The 25,634-nt window shown below is 43.5% G+C and overlaps 1 protein-coding gene across 3 annotated transcripts; it reads left to right on the top strand.

The window, feature by feature from the left end:
- The first annotated feature begins 2,731 nt into the window (after positions 1 to 2,731).
- On the top strand, positions 2,732 to 24,244 carry MEAF6 (MYST/Esa1 associated factor 6). Of its 3 annotated transcripts, none has more exons than XM_030942289.1 (7): positions 2,732 to 2,889; positions 4,019 to 4,134; positions 7,955 to 8,042; positions 8,173 to 8,218; positions 15,771 to 15,963; positions 20,952 to 20,985; positions 22,717 to 24,244. In XM_030942289.1, the coding sequence occupies exons 1-7, from the start codon at positions 2,800 to 2,802 to the stop codon at positions 22,723 to 22,725; spliced, it is 576 nt and encodes a 191-aa protein (XP_030798149.1). In that variant the 5' UTR covers positions 2,732 to 2,799; the 3' UTR covers positions 22,726 to 24,244. The 3 variants fall into 3 exon arrangements, with proteins under 3 accessions (XP_030798149.1, XP_030798150.1, XP_030798151.1); XM_030942290.1 differs by lacking the exons at positions 20,952 to 20,985; positions 22,717 to 24,244 and adding exons at positions 20,136 to 20,165; positions 20,271 to 20,298; XM_030942291.1 differs by lacking the exons at positions 20,952 to 20,985; positions 22,717 to 24,244 and adding an exon at positions 20,271 to 20,937.
- The last annotated feature ends 1,390 nt before the right edge of the window (positions 24,245 to 25,634 follow it).

Genomic DNA, 25,634 nt, shown 5'->3' with positions numbered 1-25,634 from the left:
TCAAGGATACAAAGAAAAGTTTGGAACTTTGGATGGTGGGTACTGGTCACAGTGAGCTGAGATTGTGCCATTGCACTCCGTGACAAGAGCGAAATTCTGTCTCAAAAATAAGAAAAAGAAATATTGTAAAGAAATGCATAGTTTGGCAGTTCTTTTTTAATATGAAGCTGGATTTAGTGTGAAGCCAAATTTCACATCTGTGCTTGCATTGCTTCACACTATGTTTACTGTTTTGCATGGATAGTGCTGGCACTGGAGTACTTAATGGTCATGTGCCTAGAGTGAATTTCTTGATTTTGCAGTATCTTTGGTGATACTGGTGGACTTAAGGATATTGAATTGTGTGTTAGGAATAAAATATTCCTTATGTCAAGTTTTGGAGGGCTCTGGGTAACACTGTAGCCTCCAGGGTAGATTGAGTAGGAAAAATTTAGGGTTGGTTTCCTGTTTGTTTTTGTTTCTAATTTTCATTCGTTTGCTGTTTATTCTCCTCTGGGCCTTGCTTGTGTGTGTGTGTGTGTGTGTGTGTATATATATATATATATATATCTCTTCTTCGCCTTTTGGCTAAGATCAAGTGTGTATTCACATATAAAAGCCATGATTTTTTTTTTTTTTTAGTTTCTATTGGAAGGCTTTTATTTGGTTTTGTGAATAGTTACTTTGCTTCCCATGCGTTTCTAGCAGGTCATCATTTGTTCAGGCCCCCAGGAATTGGTGGAGCACACCAGCTTGTCTCGCTCTGTCCCCTAGGCTGGAATGCAGTGGTGCAATCTCCGCTCACTGCAAGCTCCGCCTCCCGGGTTCACGCCATTCTCCTGCCTCAGCCTCCCGAGTAGCTGGGACTACAGGCGCCGGCCACCACGCCCGGCTTTTTTTTTTTTTTTTTTTTTTTTTTTTAAGAGACGGGGTTTCACCGTGTTAGCCAGGATGGTCTTGATCTCCTGACCTTGTGATCTGCCCATCTCGGCCTCCCAAAGTACTGGGATTGCAGGCGTGAGCCACCACGCCCGGCATGCATTCCTCTTAAAACAGGGAACAAGTCAAGGATGTTTAATGTTATCACTTTTATTTAACAGACTACTGGAAGTCTGCACAATAAGGAAGAAAAAGAAAAAGAAGTCAGCTTAGAAAGAAAAAAAAAAAAACTCCCTATTTGCAGATGTAATTATTATCTATGTAAAAAATTCCAAGGAATCTATACAAAACCCCCCTAAAATTAGTAAGGAAGTTCAGCAAGATGGCAGGTTACAAGATCCGCACACGAAACCAGTTATTCAGAATGCAGCACAGAGGGACAAAAAGATGGAAAATATAGACGGTAGGTTAAAAATAAAGGTTTCTTTTTTTTTTTTTTTTTGAGGCGGAGTCTCGCTCTGTCGCCCCGACTGGAGTGCAGTGGCCGGATCTCAGCTCACTGCAAGCTCCGCCTCCCGGGTTTACGCCATTCTCCTGCCTCAGCCTCCCGAGTAGCTGGGACTACAGGCGCCCGCCACCTCGCCCGGCTAGTTTTTGTATTTTTAGTAGAGAGGGGGTTTCACTGTGTTAGTCAGGATGGTCTCGATCTCCTGACCTCGTGATCCGCCCGTCTCGGCCTCCCAAAGTGCTGGGATTACAGGCTTGAGCCACCGCGCCCGGCAGGGTTTCTTATGTTCGAGTTTCAGAAGGAGAGAGAATATAAGACAGGCATCTGAAGAAAAATGACTGCGATTTCCCAAAACTGGTGGAAGATACCAACCCACAGATTATAGAAATCCAAAGACTTCCAAGCAAGAAACAAAACAAAAAGAAAAAATATCTCACTTAGACTTATGATAGTGAAATTGCAGAACAGTGAAAGATGGAGAGCTGAGGAGGGAGAAATCAACAGGGGCCAAGTGAAAAACAACGTTTACATCTTGGACTTAACGATAAAAGCGAATTCGTACTTGCACAGTCATTGGCACCTGCCAAACCCCTTACACACATTAGCTGATTTACTCCTCACAGCAACTGTATTAAGTAGATTCTATTACTGCTTTCATTTTACAGATGAGGGAGTTGAGATTTGGTTATTTACCCAAAGGGGACACTTTATCGATGTAGCGATAGGATTTTGAACAAGGGAGTTCTCGCTCCAGTTTTGTGCCCTTAACCACTACACATACTTGTTTCTCCAAAGGGCAATGGGAAAATGGGAAGCCACTGAAAGGCTTTAAACAGGGGAGTGATAACATTTGTTTCTGGAAGATCCCGGCACCACTGTGGATAGTGGATTTAATGGGGCTAAAGGTGGAAATAAAGCAGCTGTTGGAATAATGTAGCCCCAAACAGGGAGGGCCTGAATGAACTAGGAAGGTGGCAAAAGGCGCAGGCACAAGCAAATGGATTCGCGAGCTCTTCCGGAGTCGAATCCACAGGGCTTGACCTGGGATCGCCTTTTACTCTGGGTGCAGAGTGAGGAAAACCGGGTTTCTGACGCAGGCAATTCGGTGGATAGTGAAACTCATTCACTGAAGTGGACTGAGGCGGGACGCACAGGAGACTCGGAGGCCTGAGGACGAGCTAGGCTTTGGACACGGTCGATTCGTGGCGTCTGTAAAGCCGGCGGCCAGCCGAGGGGCAGGAAACGGCATAAAGGGCAGAGCATCTCTGGAGCTCTCCGAGAAGGATCTTCCAGAGTCCCGGCCGCAGCGCAGCCCTGCGCGGCGCTGCACGCGCCTCCGGAAGCCGCGCGCGCAGGCGCAGTGTGGGGGGCGCCCCCTGGCGGCGCAGGGACCGCCCCCAACCTCGCGCCGCCGCCGCCCGCCTCAGCCCAACATGGCGATGCACAACAAGGCGGCGCCGCCGCAGATCCCGGACACCCGGCGGGAGCTGGCGGAGCTCGTGAAGCGGAAGCAGGAGCTGGCGGTGAGGGGCTAGGACCGGGGTTGCCCGGCATGGGGCTCCGCGCCCGCCCCGCCTCCAGGCCCCAAGCCCGGCCGCGCCAGGCCGTTCGTTACTCCGGGGGCGCGGCGCGGCGCGGCGGGCTGGGTGCTCGGCGGCCTGAGGCTGGGTGCGCATTCTGCGGCCCGCCGGCGGTTCAGCTTCCCGGCTGTGGGAATCCGGAGCTAGGAGGGAGCTGGGAGTGCGGGAGGGGGAGGGGCAGCGGCAGCCGCAGGAGGGGGCGTGGAGGGAGGACGGTGCCGGTGCTCGGGACTCGGGGAGAGGGCGCTAGGAAGGGCGAGCGTCCATGAGCCGCGGGGGTGGGCGAGGCGGGCGAGTCCGTGATCTTTGCAGGGTGGGGGTGGGGAAGGAGGCTAGTATGGGAGGGGGACCGAGTCACCCCGTCTGGACTTTGGAGGATGGTGGGGAGCGTGTTCTTTTTGGTACTAGGAGTAGATCCGTTGAATGGAGGCTTTTGATAGACAGGGTTGTGATGTGTTTGGGAATGTCTAGAAGGTGACAGGCGAGGGAGAAGAACACATTCTGGAGAATTCGGAATTGTGACAGACACCCTAGGCCCAATGCACCCTGGTGGCTAAGCTCTTCCTGCCCCCGCGTCTCGGCTTGGGCACCCCGGAGGCCCCTCTCACCTGAAGCTGCCCTTCCAGGTTTCCATAGCAACTGGCAACCCGGTGCCGGCGGCCTCTCTGAGCCTGCGGGGAGGGGAGCGAGTTGACGCTGAAAGGCTGCTCACCCTTACCTCTCCTGGTAGCGATACCTTTTGTGCGTGGGAGTGGACATCGCCCAAGTTCTGCTTTAGCCTGGGTTCTTGACTCCTGGTTTCCGTGAATCCTCTAAAGTATATGCAAAATTTCACGTGTGTGTGTATTTTTCTGGGGACGTGCTTTATACATTCAGGGGTCCATCACACCCAAAGGTCTAGACTGTCTTAGTCCTAAACGGCTGTTTCTCCCCATATCATCCATCTCTCCACAGGGTGATTTAGTGTGGACAAGCTTGCGTTTACAAATCTAATATCAGGATTTCATTTTGGTCAGACTTAAGTGTTTGCATTTAAAAGGCGTTATTCGTGTCCTTGTTTTTCATCTCTCAGGAAACACTGGCAAACTTGGAGCGACAGATCTATGCTTTTGAGGGAAGCTACCTGGAAGACACTCAGATGTATGGCAATATTATTCGTGGCTGGGATCGGTATCTGACCAACCAAAAGTGAGTGTCGAAAGCCTGTAGTGTTCCTATTGTGTGTGTTTGTAGGACTGTATGCTCTTAGTAGCAAGTTTGCTAGAGGCAATAATAAGGTGGTGGTGTGGTCTGGACTTGAACTCTTGGACTCTGGCTCAGGCACTGCCTCACTGAATAATCTTAGACAAAGCTCACATCTGTAAAATAGCAAAAGTTGGGCCTATGGCACAGGGTTGTGTGAGGCTTAAATACAGCATATGACAATATCTTTACACGACATCACTCTATTAAATTTTTTACACATTTTAATCAGTCATGAGTTCTACCCTCACAGTATTTTTCTTTTCTTTTTTTCTTTTTCCTCCTGAGTAGCTGGGATTACAGGCGCATGCCACCATGCCTAGCTAATTTTTTTATTTTTAGTAGAGACGAGGTTTCTCCATGTTGGCCCAGCTGGTCTTGAACTCCTGACCTCAGGTGATCTGCTGCCTTGGCCTCCCAAAGTGCTGGGATTATAGGTGTGAGCCACCATGCCTGGCCACTTTTCTTTTTTCTAAGAGACAGGGTCTCATGCTGTCGTCCAGGCTGGAGTGCAGTTAGCACCATCTTGTTCACTGCAGCCTCTAACTCCCGGGCTGAAATGATCCTCCCACCTCAGCCTTCCAATTAGCTGGGACTACGGGCACACAATACTGCACCTGACTAATTAAAAACATTTTTTTTTTTGTAGAAGTGGAGTCTCACTTAGTTGCCCAGGCAGGCCTGGAACTCCTGGTTTCAAGCAATCCTCCTGCCTCAGGTTCTCAGTGTTGGAATTAAAGGGGTGAGCCACCACGCCCAACTGACCCTCACAATTTTTGCCATACCTGTGTGCCAGCTGTACCACTGCTTGCTTAGTAATATTTTTAAAAAATTTCTAAACTTTTGGATTATCTTCAAGTTATAGAAAAATGATGTGTTGTGACATTTGCTTTCTCTTACTCTCTATAATATATATTAATATAAGCACACACCTATATTTACATTTCACATTTTTAAATTGTGAAATAATTATAGATTCATAGGGAGTTGGCAGAATGATCTCTTGTACTCTTCATCTGGTTTTCCCCAATAGGTGTGTTTTATGTAACTCTAATACAGTATCAAAGCCAGGAAATTGACATTGGTACAATGTATATCTGTAGTTCTGTGTCACTTTATCTTGTGTGTAGATTCATGTGACCACAATCAAGTTACTTCATGAACTATTCCATTACTACAAAGATCTTCCTCATGCCACTCCTTTGTAGTTATATCTCCCTATCCCCATACCTTTTTTTCCTACTTAGCGGTTTGAAAGTTAGATGCAGATATACTGACACTTTGCACCTAAATGTGTCAGTAATTACCTCCTGAGTATAAGGACATTTCTCCTACCTAACCAGTTATTATACCTAGAAAATCAATACTACATTAATAGTATATAATACATAGTCTTTATTAAAATTTCCTCAATTGTCCCCAAAAATTCTTTGCTGATTTGTTTTGATCCAGGATTCAGTAAGCATTCATGCATGGCATTTGCTGTTATGTCTTAAGATTGAAGAGAGTCACCCTTTTCGTGGTGGTTGTGGTGATATTCATGACATTGCCTTGTAGAATATCGCAGTTTCCTGAGATTTTTTGAGGGCAAAACTCATGACTAATTAAAAGGATCCTGAAAGATCCTTTAAACATTTTTGCAAAAATGTTACATAGGCAATTGGTGTATCTTTTGTTATCTATCTCTCGTTTATCGGGAGGCACATAATGTCACATTGACTTATTATTTGGTGCTGTTAAGTTTGACCATATGATTTATCTGCTATAAAAGTTCATTTTTTCCCATTGTGATTAACAAGTAATTTTGGATGTTATGCTTTGAGACGTTATGAAAATACTGCTCCCTCTAAATTTGTATTCAGTATTTTGTTTAGTATACACCGTTGATTCTTACCTGAATCCATTAGTACACTGGAAGTTGTAAAATGGTGATTCTCTAATTTTATTATTCCCTTTATTACTGGCATTCTGAGAAAGAGTCTTCCTTTTTTGACTTCTCTTTCTTTCATTGTTCCACATTTGTCCCAACTGTGGTCAGAGGGAGCCTCCTCAAGCTGGCTTGTTTGCCGTTTCGACATGACCCTGTTATTTTTGGAGCACTCCATTGCTTTCTGGCCTAAAAGATGTCCCATACTTACCTTGTGCATTTTTTGTCCCAGACCTGGTATCAGCCATTCCTCTAAGGAACCCTGGTTCTTTCTTTAAATTTGAGAATTTAGTTTATTTAAGAGACACTTCATATCACTAATCTGTTCTTTTTAAATAATAAGCATTAAAATAAATACATATTGGCCGGGCACAGTGGCTCACGCCTGTAATCCCAGCACTTTGGGAGGCCGAGGCGGGTGGATCACCTGAGGTTGGGAGTTCAAGACCAGCCTGACCAACATGGAGAAACTGTGTCTCTACTAAAAATACAAAATTAGCCAGGCGTGTTGGTGCATGTCTGTAATCCCAGCTACTCGGGAGGCTGAGGCAGGAGAATCGCTTGAACCCGGGAGGCGGAGGTTGCAGTGAGCCGAGCTTACGTCATTACAGTCCAGCCTGGGCAACAAGAGCGAAACTCTGTCTCAAAAAAATATATAAATAAATAAATAAGGTAACATAGGTACATATTAAAATGAAAATGTGGCCAGGCACAGTGACTCACACCTGTAATCCCAGCACTTTGGAAGACCAAGGTGGGTGTATCACTTGAGGTCTGGAGTTTGAGACCAGCCTGGCCAACATGGTGAAACCCTGTCTCTACTAAAAATACAAAAATTAGGCATGGTGGGGTACACCTGTAGTCCCAGCTACTTCAGAGGCTCAGGCAGGAGAATCACTTGAACCCAGAAGGTGGAGATTGCAGTGACCCAGGATCGCGCCACTGCACTCCAGTCTGGGAGACAGAGTGAGACGCTCTCAAAAAAAAAAAAAAAAAGGCTAGGTGCGGTGGCTTACGCCTGTAATCCCAGCACTTTGGTAGGCTGAGGTGGGCAGATCATGAGGTCAGGAGTTCAAGACCAGCCTGGCTAACTTGGTGAAATCCCATCTCTACTAAAGATACAAAAGAAAAAATTAGCTGGGAGTGGTGGTGTGTGCCTGTAATCCCAGACTACTCTGGAGGCTGAGGCAGGAGAATTGCTTGAACCTGGGAGGCGGAGGTTGTGGTGAGCCGAGATTGCCCATTGTACTGCAGCCTGGGTGACAGGGTGAGACTCCATCTCAAAAAAAAAAAAAAAAAAAAAAAAAAAATAGACTGGGCGTGGTGGTTCATGCCTGTAATCCCCGCATTTTTAGGAGGCGGATGTGGGTGAATCACCTGAGGTCAGGGGTTCGAGACCAGCCTGGCCAATGTGGCAAAACCCCGTTTCTACTGAAAATACAAAAAAACTTGCCAGGCATGGTGGCAGGCATCTGTAATCCTGGCTACTTGGAAGGCTGAGGCAGGAGAATCGCTTCAACCTGGGAGACAGAGGTTGCAATGAGCTGGGATTCTGCCATTGCGTTCCAGTGTGGGTAACAGTGCAAGACTCCTTCTCAATAAATAAATAAATAAATTAATTAATTTAAAAAACATGTGAAGCAGCTAAATCTCATGTCCCACAGTGGGCCATGTACCATATATTGGAAAACATTGCTTTCTATGTTCAGCATAAAGGTCATTTGGGCCAATCTAAGTGATATGGAGGCTTTCTGTAGTGAACATGAGTCCTGGGGCATCCCCAGCTTGAGCCATAGACATAGCTTGGTGCTCATGATGAGTTTCTTCTGTGTGTCTTAGAAACTCCAATAGCAAAAATGATCGAAGGAACCGGAAGTTTAAGGAAGCTGAACGGCTCTTCAGTAAATCCTCAGTTACCTCAGCAGCTGTAAGTAGTGGTGGTGGGGGAATCTTTCTTGGCCTGTTGTTGGGAAATGTGTTTTCTCTTTCCCTTCCTCTGGGAGTGCTCTTCTGAGGTCTGTGGTCACTTTTCTAGTAACTGGTGGCTTTTCTTTTAGGCAGTAAGTGCATTGGCAGGAGTTCAAGACCAGCTCATTGAAAAGAGTAAGTTTATATTTTTATGTTTCTCATCAGTTTATTTTTAAGCTACCATCGCCCTTATATTTAATTCATCCAATTATGTATCTGAGAACTGCATTTCTTATGCTCTTCCCTCTTCCCCCTAGAAGTTTAAAAACTTTTAGGGTATCCTTAATCATGTTTTTCTCCACTCCCCCACCCAGACAAGGTCTCACTCTATAGCGCAAGCTGGAGTACAGTGGCATGATCATAGTTCACTGCAACCTCAAACTCCTAGGCTCAAGCAATCCTCCTGCCTCGGCTTCCCAAGTAGCTAGGACCACAGGCATCCGCCACCACACCTGGCTAATTTTTAAATTTTTTAAAGAGATAGGGTCTCACTATGTTGCCCAGGCTAGTCTATAATTCCTGGCATCAAATAATCCTCCCACTTCAGCCTCCCAAAATGGAGTACAGGCATGAGCCACCATGTGTGAGCAATCATATTTTTTCCTTTTGAGGAAGAAGTTACTCTTCTTGCCTCTTCGGTCGCATGAAGATTGGCTTTAGCATCTCAAAGGGGCAAAGATATATTTTCATTCCTGATAAATCTTATAAATTCCTAGGGAATTAAAGTTAAAACAATAACTTTTATGGAAAATTTCAAATATGTCTTATAAATCTCCATGTGCCCAATTTAATAATTCTTAGAAAATGTTCATCTTGGCCTGGTGCAGTGGCTCACACCTGTAATCCCAGCAGTTTGGAATGGAGAGGTGGGAGGATTGCTTGAGCCCACAAGTTCAAGACCAGGCTAGTCAACAAAGCAAGACTCTCTCTACAAAAAATTAAAAAACTAGCCAGGCTTGGTGGCATGTGCCTGTAGTCCCAGCTATTAGAGAGGCTGAGGTAAGAGGATTGCTTTAGCCCAGGAAGTTGAGGCTGCAGTGAGCCATGATCATGTCACTGCTCTAGCCTGGGTGACAAAGTGAGACCATGTCAAAAAATAAATTAATTAATTAAATAAATGCGCATCCCATAAATAGAATGTACCTGTATATTCTTAAATATAAAATGGAAAATAGTGCTATTTACTTTGTAAACGAATTATATCTTATTTTTTATACATAAACCATACAGTCTAATTTCCAGTGATGGGTTATAGATTTGTGCATTTATCTTTCTGAGTCAGACTCAGTGTAACTGTTCTGGATGTTCTGTCTCTGTATTTCATCACCTTGAAATATGACCTGTTCTCGGTATTACTGTCTACTTCTTTCAGAAGGTATATCTCGTTGTTGGATCTAGTTCTTTTTGCACTGGTGCAATAATATGAGGAAAAGGGATTTTAGTAGTTTGGGAATTAGAATTATTTAATTATTATCTCTATGTACAGATTTCTGAATTTGTTGCTATGCCCTTAACCTCTTTCCTGGCTTTACTCCTGCATTTCCTTTTTTTTTTTTTTTGAAACAGAGTCTCGCTCTGTTGCCCAGGCTGGAGTGCAGTGGCACGAGTGGCATGATCTTGACTCACTGCAACCTCCGCTTCCTGGGGGCCTCCCAAAGTGCTGGGATTACAGGTGTGAGCCACTCTGCCTGGCCTGAATCCTGCATTTCCTTCTAGACATTTCCACTCATATTCACTCAAACATTTGATCTAAAACAGAATTGTTCTATTTCCTTCAGAATTTGTCTTCACAGATTTTTTGTGATAATACTTTGTAGATGTCTTTGACTCCTTTCTGCCAGCCTTATCAATTATACCAAGTCCTTTTGATTTTTCTTTTTTTTTTTTGAGACGGAGTCTCGCTCTGTCGCCTGGGCTGGAGTGCAGTGGCCGGTTCTCAGCTCACTGCAAGCTCCGCCTCCCGGGTTTACGCCATTCTCCTGCCTCAGCCTCCCGAGTAGCTGGGACTACATTAGCTGGGACTACAGGCGCCCGCCACCTCGCCCGGCTAGTTTTTTTTTTTGTATTTTTTAGTAGAGACGGGGTTTCACTGTGTTAGCCAGGATGGTCTCGATCTCCTGACCTCGTGATCCGCCCGTCTCGGCCTCCCAAAGTGCTGGGATTACAGGCTTGAGCCACCGCGCCCGGCCAATTTTTCTTTTACTATGACTCTCCACTAAATCTTACTTCTTTTTAATTAATGCTACTCTAGAATGTAGAGCTATATTACATTTTTTGTAGAGGAACAAAACTGGTTAAGGGACACCCTGGACCTCACTCCTATGAGTTGAGATGGAATGGTATCTTAGTTTTCTTTTTTTTTTTTTTTTTGGAGACAGAGTTTTGCTCTTGTCACCCACGCTGGAGTGCAACGATGTGATCTTGGCTCACTGCCACCTCCACCTCCCAGGTTCAAGCAATTCTCCTGCCTCAGCCTCCCGAATAGCTGGGATTACAGGTGTGCATCACCATGCCCATCTAATTTTTGTATTATTAGTAGAGATGTGGTCTCACCATGTTGACCAGGCTGATCTTGAACTCCTGACCTCAGGTGATCCACCTGCCTTGGCCTTCCAAAGTGCTGGGATTACAGGCGTGAGCCACCAGGCCCGGCCCTGACTTAGTTTTCACAAGAGCCTGTAATCCTGCCCTGGCTTAGCTGATCATTCAGTATATGGCTGTTTACCTGTCTGCCTGCAAGAATAGCTGCACCCAGGTACTTGTCAGGAAATACTCAAAAGTTACTGCTTTCAGAAGCTTGACTAAGACAAACACTTATGTACTAAAGATTTTTGGCTGAGCACAGTGGCTGGCTCATACCTTTGGGAAGCCGGTAGTCCCAGCTACTCAAGAGGCTGAGGGGGGAGGATTGCTTGAACCCAGGAGTTTGAGGCTGTAGTGAGCCATGACACTCCAGTCTGAGTGACAGACCAAGACCTTGTCAAAACAAAACAAAACAAAAACCTAAAAAAGCTGGCGAGGTGGCTCACACTTACAATCCCAGCACTTTGGGAGGCCGAGGTGAGAGGATCTCTTGAGCTCAGGAGTTCAAGATCAAACTAGGGAACATAGTGAGACCCTATCTCTACCAAAAACAAAACAAAACAAAATTAGCTGGATGTGATGTTACACACCTGTAGTCTCAATGACTCAGGAAGCTGAGGGAGAAGGATCACTTGAACCCAGGAGGTCAAGGCTGCAGTGACTGTGCCACTGCACTGCACTCTAGCCTGGGTGACAGTAAGAACCTATCTCAAAAAAATAAAAATTAAAAAAAAGTCCAATTTATGTATTTTTTCTTTTGTTACATTTGCTTTTGTGGTCATATCTGAGAAACCATTGCCTAACCCAGTGGCATCTAAATTTTTATTTTTATTTTTTGAGATGGAGTCTTGCTCAATCCCAGGCTGGAGTGCAGTGGCGTGATCTCAGCTCACCACAACCTCCACCTCCTGGGTTCAAGCGATTCTCTTGCCTCAGCCTCTCGAATAACTGGGATGACAGGCATGTGCCACCGTGCCCAGCTAATTTTTGTTCTCTCCTATTTTTAGGAGAGAAGAGGTTTCACTGTGTTGGCCAGGCTGGTCTTGAACTCCTGACCTCGTGATCCTCCTGCCTCGGCCTCCCAAAGTGCTAGGATTACAGGCGTGACCACTGCGCCCGTCCTGGCATCGGAGATTTTTAGTTTTAGCTCTTAATTTGTGTCTGTGATCCATTTTGAGTTAATTTTTTTGTGTGGTGTGAGATGGGGTACAACTTTATTCTTTTGCATGTGAATATCTGGTTGTTCCAGCACCATTTGTTGAAAAGACTTTTCTTTCTTCATTGAATCATCTTGTCATCCTTGTTGAAAATCAGTTGACTGTAAATATAAGGGTTCATCCTGGGACTCTGAATTCTAGTCCCTTGATTTATATGTTTATGCCAGTACCACACAGTGTTGATTACTGCAGCTTTGTGTAGCATGTTGTTTTTTTAGTGTGAAATCAGTTTTCTTGAACATCAGAAGGGCAGAATTGGTCAGTATGCTTTTTGTATAATAGCTTCATAGCTCTAGGCAGGGATGTCCAGTCTTTTGGTTTCTTTGGGCCACATTGGAAGAATTGTCTAGGGCCACACATAAAATATACTAACGTTTACTATAGCTGATGAGCTAAAAACAAAAAATCACAAAAAAATCTCATAATGTTTTAAGAAAGTTTACAAATTTGTGTTGGGCCACATTCAAAGCTGTCCTGGGCTGCATGTGGCCCATGGTCCTTGGTGGGACAAGCTTGCTCTAGAGTTTCCTTTTCTGTTGTTTTCCTAAAATGTGTTCAAAAATAGGGTTTCATGATTTCTGAGATTTGGCTATTTCTCTCTCCTGCTTTTCTGGAACTGTTTCCTTTACTTCTTGTACCCATATGCTACTCAATTTAAAATCTCTTCCTAGCAGATTATAATGTAAAGACCATAGGAAGAAGAAAACTGGGCCAGATGTGGTGGCTCACACCTATAATCCCAGAACTTTGGGAGCCTGAGGCGGGCAGATCACCTGAAGTCAGGAGTTTGAGACCAGCCTGGCCAACATGGCAAAACCTCGTCTTTGCTAAAAAGACAAAAATGAGCTGGGCATGGTGGTGGGTTCCTGTAATCCCAGCTACTCGGAAGGCTGAGGCAGGGGAACCATTTGAACTGGGAAGGTGGAGATGGCAGTGAGCTGAGATCGCGCCACTGCACTCCAGCCTGGGTGCAACACAACGAGACTCTGTCTCAAAAAAAAGAAAACTGGTCCCTTGGTTCTGCTACCACATGACCTTTTTTGGCAAGTTTTAGAAATTGATAATGTGTGTGTATATGTGTGTGTGTGTGTGTGTGTGTGTATGTGTGTGTGTGTGTGTGTGTGTATATATATATATATATATATATATATATATACACATTTTTTTTTTGTTTTTTGTTTTTTGAGACGGAGTCTTGCTTTTGTTGCCCATGCTGGAGTGCAATGACGCCATCTCGGCTCACTGCAACCTCCACCTCCCGGGTTCAAGTGATTCTCCTGTCTCAGCCTCCCGAGTAGCTGGGATTATAGTTGCCCACCACCATGCCTGGCTAATTTTTTGTATTTTTAGTAGAGGTGGGGTTTCACCATGTTGGCCAGGCTGGTTTTGAACTCCTGACCTCAGGTGATCCAGCTGCCTCGGTCTTCCAGAGTGCTGGGATTACAGACATGAGCCACTGTGCTCGGCCAGGTAATGTATATATTTAGGATCCTTCAACAGTTGAGTAGAGTGAAAGTCTTCCCTCACTCATCCTCACCTATTAAGAGTTTAAAGAAATTCCTTTCAGGAAAAACAAGTATATATATATAAATGAAATGCAAATATAACTGTATTAGTCTGTTTTCACACTGCTCTAAAGAAATAGCTGAGACTGAGTAATTTATAAAGGAAAGATGTTTAATTGACCCACAGTTCTACATGGCTGGGGAGGCCTCAGGAAACTTACCATCATGGTGGAAGGTAAAGGGGAAGCAAGCACCTTCTTCACAAGGCAGTAGGAGAGAGAATGCACATGAAGGAGGAGCTTCTAAACATTTTTAAAACCATCAGTTCTTGTGAGAACTCCCTCACTATCACAGGAATAGCATGGGGAAAACCAACCCATGATCCAGTCACCTCCCACCAGGTCTCTCCCTCAACATGTGGGGATTAGAATTTGAGATGAGATTTAGGTGGGGACATAGAGCCAAACCATACCGATAACTATATTCTTTTTTTTTTTTTTTTTTTTTTTGAGATGGAGTCTTGCTCTGTTGCCCAGAGCAACATTGCAGTGGCACAGTCTCGGCTCATGCAATCTCCACTTCCCGGGTTCAAGCAATTCTCCCTGCCTCAGAGTCCTGAATACCTGGGACTACAGGTGCCTGCCACAACATCTGGTTAATTTTTGTGTTAGTAGAGATGGGGTTTTGCTATGCTGACCAGGCTGGTCTTGAACTCCTGACCTCAGGTGATCCATCCACCTCGGCCTCCCAAAGTGCTGGGATTACAGGCATGAGCCACTGCATGCAGCATTTTTATTTTTATTTTTTTTTAAGAGACAGAGTCTTGCTCTGTTGCCCAGGCTCGAGTGCATTGCAGTGGTAAGATCGTAGCTCACTGCAGGCTCAAACTCATGGGCACCTCAGCCTCCTGAATAGCTGAGACTACAGATATGTGCCACCATTTCTGGCTAATTTTTAATTTTTGTTTTTATAGAGATGAGGGTCTGGCTGTGTTGTCCAAGCTGGTCTTGAACACTTGGCCTCAAGCCATCCTCCTGCTTCAGCCTCCCAGAGCACTGGGATTACAGGCATGAGATACTGTGCCTGATCTATAAATATATATATATTTATACAAGTTGTTATTGAGCTTGCTTTTATTTATTTAATATAATCTATAGTGATGTTTTAAAATTGAGAACATGTGTCAGCTGAATATTACTGCATTTTAAAAATATTCTTGGCAAAGTGCATGGCTCATGCCTGTAATCTCAGCAGTTTGGGAGGTTGAAGCAGGAGGATTGCTTGAGCCCAGGAGTTCGAGACCAGCCTGGGCAACATAGTGAGACCCCATCTTAAAACAAATAAAATTCTCCAAGTGTGGTGGCATGTGCCGGTAGTTCCAGCTACTGGGGAGGCTGAAATGGGAGGATAATTTGAACCCAGCAGTTTGAGGCTGCCATGAGCTGTGATCACACCAGTTCATACCAGTGCACTCTGGCCTGGGTGACAGAGTGAGACCTTGTCTCAAAATACAATACAATAAAATAAAGCTTTCCAGGGCTGGGTGTAGTGGCTCATGCCTGTAATCTCAGCACTTTGGAAGGTGGATCTCTTGAGCCCAGGAGTGCAAGACCAGCCTGGGCAACATGGTGAAACCCCGTCTCTGCAAAAAATATAAAAATTAGCTGGGCTTATGCTTATGGGCACCTGCAGTCCCAGCTGCGTGGGAGGCTGAGGTGTAAAGATCACCTGAGCCCAGGAAGTAAAGGCTACTGTGAACGGAGATTCTGCCACTGCACTGCAGCCTAGGTGACAGAGTGAGACCCTATCTCAAAAAAAAAAAAAAAAAAAGAAAAGACTTATCAGGTTCAAGTTCAACAGAGCTTAAAGGTTAAACAAACAAAAACAAAATGGAAAACTTAAGAGTAATTCAGGAATGGGCTGTCTTCTGTCTCTTTGGCCTTTTTTTTTTTTTTTTTTTTTTTTGATAAAAAGGATGCCCATATGGTTTGGGGAATAAACCAGGGCCAGCTATAGGCACTTTTTCCAAGATCATCCCTCATTCCCCTGGAGTCCTTCTGATGCTTTATGTATAATTATTAATCCCATTAGTGTATTCTGTGGTTAAATAACCTTTATGCAGTGAGGTTATCCTGGCTCTATGTTCCTGTCTCCCAACTGCCCTTAGAGGTGTTGTCTCTGGTTACATTGTTTCAGATGACATGCTTTTTCAGGACCTCTGCTAACTTTGATCCTTTGTGTGTATCTTCTCTGTCAACATTTATCTTCTCTGTCAATTAGAGGATGGGGAATGGTTTTTTCCTATTAGTGTTCATGTTGATGGACAGATTGCCTGAGGAGTACTGATGATGCATTTGGAAACTTGTGTTTTATTTCCTCCAGGGGAGCCAGGAAGTGGGACGGAAAGTGACACTTCTCCAGACTTCCACAATCAGGAAAACGAGCCCAGCCAGGAGGACCCTGAGGATCTGGATGGATCTGTGCAGGGAGTGAAACCTCAGAAGGCTGCTTCCTCTACTTCCTCAGGGAGTCACCACAGCAGCCATAAAAAGCGAAAGAATAAAAACCGGCACAGGTCAGTGGCAGGAATCCCACCCCCCGCAGCTCCCATGACCATTGCTGTGAAGGGAATTGCCTAGAATAAAAACTCTTTAGGATTGTTGCAGACCCTTTCTGTTGCTGATGGCAAGAAAGTCCTTAGGTCCGAGTGAATGGGCTAATTTGCTCAAAGGGAGGAATTGGTGGGCATTAGAGTAATGCTCAAGGAAGACTCCCGGGCATCCTTCTCACTGTTTCTAGTGTAGAATAGTTTTATTCCATAAAAACCTTGTTTCATGTGGTGAATATGGAATAATTTTAGAAGAGAAAAAGAAGTAAAAATGGAATCTGTGTAATAGTATTTGAAAAATGCCACTAGTACTTTTTGGGAAGCTGTAAAGTGGGCTAAAGTCTTCTGCTGGTAATCCTGATCTTTGCCTACTCTTGTTTCTTTGTGGATGAAGAGAACTGATTTGACATGCCTTTTTTTCTCTTTAAATACAAGTTTTTTTTTTTTTATTGTGATTTTTCTGTTTCTGTATTTCTCAGCAATATGCTGACTTCAGATACTGGAGGAACAGTATAAAGCCTGTAAAATATGAGAGTGTCTTCATAGGTAACGTGTAACGTTGGTGCACCGTGTTTTTTTTGCAGTACATAATGAGATAGGAATGAACGTCAGTGGACAGAGAGGCCAGGTATCACCCAGAGAGGGTTTCAGCTTTCACTCTGCCTGGGGTTTGTATGATAATGCTGGGGTTTGTTAACTCAGATAATTGGAAATTATGCAGCTTGACCTAAAGAGTATAACGTACAGTTTCTCGGGTAAGGAGTTTTGCTGGCCTCAAGCCTTCCGGGAGTAATGGAGACCCTATACATACCTGTTTCCATGCCTCCTAGAAGTTTCAAAGCCAGGGCAAGATTCCTCAGTCTAGAAACTGTACCTTTGTTCTACTTCTCCTGGAAGACTGCATGGTGAGCAGGTGAAAGGGGGCAATGCAAGGAATGGGTGGCATTCCCTGTCCTCCAGTTTGCCTCTGGATTTGGTTTACAAATCTGTAGTGTATTCCTTCATGCACCCAAGGTATTAAACTTGTTAGTTTCATGGATATGACAGTGCCTGGGGATAACGTAGAATTAACTCTACCTGATTTGAACCTCTTGGTTGGCATCAGCTGGTTCTTCAATTATTTTAAGAGTTTTTCTTGTTGATGGTAATGGTGTTTTCTAGACTGCAGAAATAGTATTTCCTTCAAATAATGACTGAGGACTGCTGCTTAACATTTTTCTGCAAACCAGAAGTCACCATCCTAATTGCATAACTGTAGTAAGAAATAGCAAAAATTGCATATCTATTTCTTTATATATTTTTGAAAGGCTATAGGTTATTTGACCAACTGTAATAAGACTCGTGCTAGCTTATCACGAATAACAGAGAAATACATTCTTAAAAATTGTTTTTAATTGTCAAGTTAATTAAATGTCATGCTCTGTATTGCTTTTATTAAATTTACTCCAGTGTCATTTATTGTTATTTTTATTTTTTTGAGACGGAGTCTTGCTCTGTCACCCGGGCTGGAGTGCAGTGACATGATCTCAGCTCACTGCAACCTCCGCTTCCTGGGTTCAAACGATTCTCCTGCCTCAGCCTCCTGAGTAGTTGGGAATACAGGTGTGCACCACTGTGCCCAGCTAATTTTTGTATTTTTAGTAGAGACACATTTCACTGTGTTGGCGTGAACTCCTGGCCTTGGGTGATCCACCTGCCTTGGCCTCCCAAAGTGCTAGGATTACAGGCATGAGCCACTGTGCCTGGCCTAGTGTCATTTCAAAGTAGTGATTATTTTCTTATTTCATAGTGTCTAGAGTAGGGAGGAAACTCTTTGAAAGTTTCTGGTACTTTTTTCCATTACTGATTAATAGACTCTCTAGGTAGCTGTTTATTTCAGGTAGTTCTTCCTTCATTTCCATTAATGACATTATTAGCTGATGACTGATTAAAAGGAGTTAAAGAGGTGCTGAACTTCACTTTCTTCTTGCAGGTTTCTAGCACATTTCCATAGGAGTAATACTTCTTCCTATCCTAGGAGGTATCTCCTTCCAGAAAAATAGTGGTAGTTGTAAAGATCTTTGATATTAGTTACTGCTTCGCAAATAGTGTTTTCTGTTTGGAAAGCAGAATCCTGCTTTTTATTGCTGTCCTTTTGTTCCCTCTGATTTAATATCTGGCTGATCTCCCTTGGCCATAGGCACTCATCTGCCCCAAGAAAGGAGAGGGAAGCTGATTTGCTTCCTTTCTAGGGAAGCAAAATTCAGTGTGCCTGAATGGCACATGAGTGGTCAGTTAAGGCTCTCGGACTCCTGCCATCTTTAGTCAGGAATTGTGTCTGCTCCAAGTCCCTTACCATGGCTGACTGATACTTCAGTAGGGCTGGCAGATTGGGGTGGGGACAGAGCATGGTGTGTATGTACGTTGTTAAGTTTGTACCCAGTATAGTACATGTTTCTCCTCCAGTGTGCCATACCTCATATAGTGAGATGAGTCAATAATAAATTATTTCAGCAAATGTTTCAGTACTTACTGTGTGCCAGACACTATTTAGTGGTGAGCAAAGCAAAGTGGAAATAAATATGGCACTTAAGCAAAAGGAAATAACTTTTGAATTTGCCTTCTTACAGGAATATGAAATTCTTTTTTTCTTGAAACAAGGTCTTGCTGTATTGCCCAGGATGGAGTGTAAAGTGAAACTATTTTGTGAGAGATATTGACATTAAGCTTTCTTCTAGCTTTACTCTTGTAAACATTGTCTAGGAGGAGAATATAGCCATTTGCATATTGTTTTAGGACCTAAATGTAGCCATTTGCATATTGTTTTAGTCTGGAAGGTGTTGGAGCCAGCGAAGCAGCAGGTGTCATGCTCCAGGTTAATGTTTGCTTTGGAGGCCTGCCCATACCATGGCCTGCTAGTGATGATGGCACAAAATGGTCTCCTCCTCTGCACTGCTCCCTCCAGATCCCTGAGACTCAGGTGCTTGTGGATGGCAGCTTTCCCTTGTTTTAACAGGGGTGCTGCAGGCTGGGTGCATTGGCTCATGCCGGTAATCCCAGCACTTTGGGGGGCCAAGGCAGATGGATCACCTGAGGTCAGGAGTTCAAGACCAGCTTGGCCAACATGACGAAACCCTGTCTCTACTAAAAATACAACAATTAGCTGGACTTGATGGCAGGCGCCTGTAATCCCAGCTACTAGGGAGGCTGAGGCAGCAGAATCACTTGAACCCAGGAGGCGGAGGTTACAGTGAGCCAAGATTGCGCCCTTGCACTCCAGCCTGGGTGACAAGAGCAAAACTCTGTCTAAAGAAAAGGGGGTGCTGCAGACTTTTGTGTTTCTCGATTGTAGCCCTGATGTAGATAGTTAATTGCTATCACCTACTTAGGTGGCAGAGCAATACTGTTCTTCATTTTCTGGAACAAGGTTCCACCACTCAAGTTTATTCATTCAACTTTGGGCTTGTAGGATGAACGCTGTAGAAAAGGAGCATGGTGTTCCCTGAACATGTTTAGAACATAGAACTTGAGGGAGGCTGAGGCAGGGAGAATGGCGTGAACCTGGGAGGCGGAGCTTGCAGTGAGCCGAGATTGCGTCACTGCACTCCAGCCTGGGTGACAGAGCAAGACTCCATCTCAAAAAACAATGACAACAACAACAAAAACAAACCATATAACTTGAGTAAAAAGTTGTAAAATGTTTTCCTTTTTCAAAGTTTAGACTCTGTTGTAGTTTTTTATTTTAGTGAAAGTATATTATGCTGAGTTGTTAGTACTGTCTTCAAAGTGCCTTTCATTATATAACTAAACCTTTCTTTCTCTGTTTCTCTACTGCCCTAATTATATTTTTCAATACAAGTAAATATTTTAAAAGTTCTAACTCCGAATTTGGCAGCTAATAAAAGGGCTCCAGGTGTCTGTAGTTTTCTAATGAAATAACTTTTTCTTTCATAGTCTAGTCTTCTGATATGAAATCCATTGAAGGAAGGGAATCTCCTGACCACAAAATCTTTGGTGCTTTGATGTTTGAAACTTTGTTGCTTAAGATTCTTAAAGCTGATTTTGTTTCTACAATTCTTGCTAGGGTGGCTAATCGACTAATTTGTTCAATTAGTATATTAATTTCTATTGCTTTCTTCCTTTCAAATGCTGCCCCTCAGCCCGTCTGGCATGTTTGATTATGACTTTGAGTAAGTTTGATTTGAATTAGTGTTTGTGCTGTGTTGTTTAGTGTGTAGACACCAGTATGCCTTTTTGAGACCTTTCTAACCCATAGTTTATCTGTTTAATTGTAGGTATGTATATTAGGTTAGGCTGGGAAGTTTTTTTTAAAAACAGAAAAACGGGATGGAGGTAACATTTTATTTAATAACTTAAGCAAAATTAAGTAAACTTCACTTTTATGCATTTTAATTTCTTTTAAAATAGATAACCTTTAACTCATATTTAAATTGATTTTCTGGCTTTGCTTCATAAGGAGAATAATAGCTTAAGATCTTGATATTTTGCTTTGGAAATATTTAAAAATTGAAATTCATTTAATTTATTTTGCGTTTCATGTCCAGAAATACAAACTCCTAGTCTCTTTCCTGTTGTTAATCACCGTGTGTCTCAGTAATTTTCAGTGATGTAGTTACAGAACTAACACATTAACATAGAGCATGCCCTCTTAATTCAACCTCTTTAACATGTAGTTCTGGAATTGTTTTAAAATTATATGGCTTTTGTAGCTGCTGTATACATTTCTTTTTAGAGTCATCTAAGTTTGCCTTAGGGCAAAAATGTGTGCTCATAGTTTTTAATACTTGCTTGATAATATCTGGGTAAACAACTAAATATGACATAGTCTAATGAAGAATGTGGATTTTTCATAACCAAATAGTCTTTGTTATAGCTTATGCCCTATGCAGTAGCTGATTGCGGGACCCATTTCCTGTAAATTAAAATGGAAATATCTTTTATCTTTTCTGTCACAGGATTGATCTGAAGTTAAACAAAAAACCACGAGCTGTAAGTATCAGCCAGACCACTTCAGAGAGGCTGGCAATTTTGTAGATGATTAGAAAAATGTATTTGTCTTCAGAGATTGAGTGTTCCCAACCTGGAGTCATAACTTTTGATTTAAAGTCTGGGATATCCATCTGGAAATACTTCAACTTTCAGGTGTTACTTTTTTTTTTGAGAGACAGTTTCTTGCTCTGTCGCCTAGACTAGAGTGCAGTATCATCACCATCAAAGCTCACTGTTACCTTGACCTCCTGTGCTTGGCCTCCTGAGTAGCTACAGGTCCATGCCACCTCGCCTGGCTAATTTTTGTACTTTTTGTAGATATGGGGTTTCGCCATGATGCCCAGTCTGGAACTTCTGGACTTAAGCAATCCTCCTACCCCAGCCTCCCAAAGTGTTGGGATTACAGGTGTGAGCTAGCGTGCCTGGCTCGTGGTTTCGTATTTTAAGGAGAGAAAGAGGTCACGTACTTTTTTTTTTTTTTGAGACAGAGTCTCGCTCTGTCGCTCAGGCTGGAGTGCAGTGGTGCAATCTTGGTTCACTGCAATCTCTGCCTACCAGGTTCAAGTGATTCTCCTGCTTCAGCCTCCTGAGTAGCTGGGATTACAGGTGTATGCCACCATGCCCAGCTAATTTTTGTATTTCAGTAGAGATGAGGTTTCACCATGTTGGCCATGCTGGTCTCGAACTCCTGACCTCGTGATCCGCCCACCTCAGCCTCCTGAAGTGCTGGGATTACGTGTGTGAGCCACCGCACCTGGCCGGTCACATACATTTTTAATGATGAAAAATTCCCTTTAATTAAATAATAAATTGTTAATACTAGCTCTTTTTTTTTTTTTTGGACTGGTGAGTTCAGATGCTCTAATAAGAACAGAATTGATGTTTCAATCCCTTTATGGACTCAGAAGGCAGACCATTTTCAGATGTGAAGTATTGTACATTGTATTTGGAGTACAATCTTTTTTTTTAGTTTGTGTGTGTGTGTGTGTGTGTGTGTGTGTGTGTGTGTGTGTGAGACAGGGTCTGGCTCTGTCGCCCAAGCCAGAGTGCAATGGTGCGATCTCAGCTCACTGCATCCTCTGCCTCCCAGGCTCAAGACATCCTCCCACCTCAGACTCCCAGGTAGCTGGGACCACAGGCATGAGCCACCACACCTGGCTGATTTTTATATTTTTTGTAGAGACATGGTCTTAATTTGTTACCCAGGCTGGTCTCGAGCTCCTGACCTCAAGTGATCTGCCCGCCTGGGCCTCACTAAGTCATGCTGGGATTATAGGCCTGAGCCACCACACCTGGCCTGAAATATAATCTTTTTTTTTTTGGAGACAGAGTTTCACTCTTGTTGTCCAGTCTGTAGTGCAATGGCATGATCTTTCTTGGCTCACTGCAACCGCCGCCTTCCAGATTCAAGCGATTCTCCTGCCTCAGCCTCCTAAGGCAGGAATTACAGGCGCCCACCACCACGTCCCGCCAATATTTTGTGTTTTTAGTAGAGACGGGGTTTCACTATGCTGGCCAGGCTGGTCTCGAACTCCTGACCTCGTGATCCGCCCACCTCGGCCTCCCAGAGTGCTGAGATGACAGGTGTGAGCTACCACGCCCAGCCTGAAATAGAATCTTCAGCTATGGAGCAATCCCCTGGCAGAGTTGTTAATGAGATATTTTTTTCCCTTAGGGTCAAACAACTGTTCTGCTGAGAGTAAGTTGGGACTTTTGTTTTTCTCTCTTTAGGACTATTAGAAGACACGTTAGTGCAGAAGCTTCCAGGCTGTAGAGCCCTGCTTCCCTTCTCTGACCTCACAAAGATAAACATCGTTCACCTGAGTTCGTGGCCATCCACCTCTGCTCTCCCAGACCCAGTGCCTGTGACTTTGAGTAGTTTGTTCTAAATGTGGTGACAAACAAGTCATTTCTGTAAGACATTGGGTCTTACTTTATGTCATTTTTAGTAACAGAACTGCAGGAAGATCAAGACAATGTTATAATCCCAGCAAGTTGCTAACTGTGCGTTTCTCCCTTCTTAGAATGAATGTCTCCCCCCAAACTGGCTGGCACCAGCTTCATCTGTGATACCCATCAAGAAATGTTCTCTGGTTTTGTTTTATGCTGAAAGTAGAACACAAGTCACATTTCAGATGTAGGCTGTAAATATGGCATTTTCTTATATTGTTTTATGTGTTCTTGTTTTTCTCTTGTTGTTTTTATCTTATTTTATTTGGGGTTTTTTTGTAATGCCTTTGTACAGCTCATACCTTCCTGCTGACATATCTGATCATCTTTTTCATGCAGTTGCCGATATTCATAACTGAAAATAATCTGGTTTATCATAAGTGAAATGGGAAACTTGGCTCTGTTTTTTTGCAAGGAGAGGTAAAGAGTGTTTATTTAGTAATTACCTATCTTAAATCTTTCTGAGTTGGTAGCAGATTCATGTTCAAGGAGCAGGAAAAATGGAAAAACATAAGTTTAAATCAATTCTTTTTAAATAGCTATTTTTATTCTTTTGTATAAATAAAATTTCACAGGCTTCAAATTCTCATGCTTTACTTTTAAACCCAAGATTGTTTTTTCACTTACTTTATTTATTCATATCATGCCTTATGGAAATTTCTTTTTCTGTATTTTCTGTCTTTGCTGGTATTCACCTGATTAAATATTGCTCTAAAAATCACCATGGCATATGGAAAGTCTCAAAATTATACCAAAAGTGATAACTTATGTCATTCTTAAGTGGAGTGAAAGGATAGCAGCAGTGAGAGCCAGTGTTGCCTAGTAGCTCTCCCTTTCTTGGAGGGCTTGATGGGCCGAGGAATTTGCTAGTAATTGTTACCTGCCTCTAGTGCTGTGGTGAATTTGAGACAGGGTCTGGCTGCACATTGGAATCACCTGAGAAGCTTTAAAATACTCATGCCTGGATCCCACTCCTAGAGACTAGGGTACAGCCTAGTTATTGGGAATTTCTTTAAAAGAGTTCCTGGGATTCTGATGAGAATCTGGGTTGAGAACCACTACATTAGAAGACTGAATGGTTTAATTTAAGTCCTATGTTATGAATTGGTCTGAGGGATAAGATTTGGGGTCTAACCTTTCCTTTGACTCTAGTTAGTCATAGTCCTTGACTTATGCCTATATCTTTGTAAGAAACAGTATTGTGATAATATTAGTAAGACCGAATATGGATGGCATCTACTGTAAAACAAGTCTACCTTGTCAGTGTGCAAAAGCTTTTACTCTTGTTCTCAAATACACTTGTGTGTGTGTGTGTGTTTTTAAACTCTGGCTATTTAGATGTCTTTGGCTGTGTCTTTGGTAGCAGAACTCCAATGTCAGGATTTTTAAGGAAATAGTTTCTTATATTTAGATTATTCCTTAAAAAAAATCCTAGAAGCATTCTGTATTTTTTGTCTGTTGATCTCCTTTGCTGGAAGGGAGGAGTGGGATGCCTGCAGTTTCCTTCCTTTTGAGGAAAGCACACAGCAGATCTTAAAATATTTTTGACTCTTACAGGTTGAGATTGCTAGATGTGGAATAGTACTGCTCTATTGCGCCACTGCACTCCAGCAGCCTGGGCGACAGAGCGAGACTCCGTCTCAAAAATAAAGAATAGTACTGCTCTTAAAAAGATTATTGGCCGGGCGCGGTGGCTCAAGCCTGTAATCCCAGCACTTTGGGAGGCCGAGACGGGCGGATCACGAGGTCAGGAGATCGAGACCATCCTGGCTAACACGGTGAAACCCCGTCTCTAATAAAAAATACAAAAAAAACTAGCCGGGCGAGGTGGCGGGCGCCTGTAGTCCCAGCTACTCGGGAGGCTGAGACAGGAGAATGGCGGGAACCCGGGAGGCGGAGCTTGCAGTGAGCTGAGATCCGGCCACTGCACTCCAGCCTGGGCAACAGAGCAAGACTCTGTCTCAAAAAAAAAAAAAAAAAGATTATTTACGTATTTATGAAACTGCAGTGCGATGCCTACAGTTTCCTTCCCTCTGAGGAAAGCACACAGCAGACCTTAAAATATTTTTGACTCTCATAGTTTGACATTGTTAGAGATAGAATAGTACTGCTCTTAAAAAGATTATTTATGTATTTTATTCATTCATTTATTTATTTATTGACAGGATCTTGCTCTGTTTCCCAGGCTGGAGTGCAGTGGCCTGATCAAAGTTCACTGCAGCCTCGAACTTCTGGGCTCAAGCCGTGTTCCTGCTTCAGCCTCCCTAGTACCTGGGACTACAGGTGCATGCCACCATGCCCAGCTAATTTAAAACATTTTTATTTTGCAATGATGGGTTCTTGCTATGTTGCCCAGGCTGGTCTCAGACTTCTGGCCTCAAGCAGTCCTCCTGCCTTGGCCTCCCAAAGTGCTGGGATTATAGGCATCAAGCGATTCTCCTGCCTCAGCCTTCCCAGTAGCTGGGACTACAGGCACACGCCACCATGCCCATCTAAGTTTTGTAGTTTTAGTAGAGACAGGGTTTTGCCATGGTGGGCAGGCTGGTCTTGAACTCCTGACCCCAGGTGATCCACCCACCTCAGCCTCCCAAAGTGCTGGGATTACAGGCGTGAACCATGGCACCTGACAATATAGAGTATTCTTGACATCTTGACCTGTGCAGTAAATAAGGTAATTAAAATGAATGAGAAATAGTCTA

The sequence above is a fragment of the Rhinopithecus roxellana genome, chromosome 12 (genome assembly GCF_007565055.1).
Source record: "Rhinopithecus roxellana isolate Shanxi Qingling chromosome 12, ASM756505v1, whole genome shotgun sequence".
In the NCBI taxonomy this organism is placed as follows: Eukaryota; Metazoa; Chordata; class Mammalia; order Primates; family Cercopithecidae; genus Rhinopithecus; species Rhinopithecus roxellana.
This window is presented reverse-complemented; position numbering and strand designations above follow the sequence as displayed.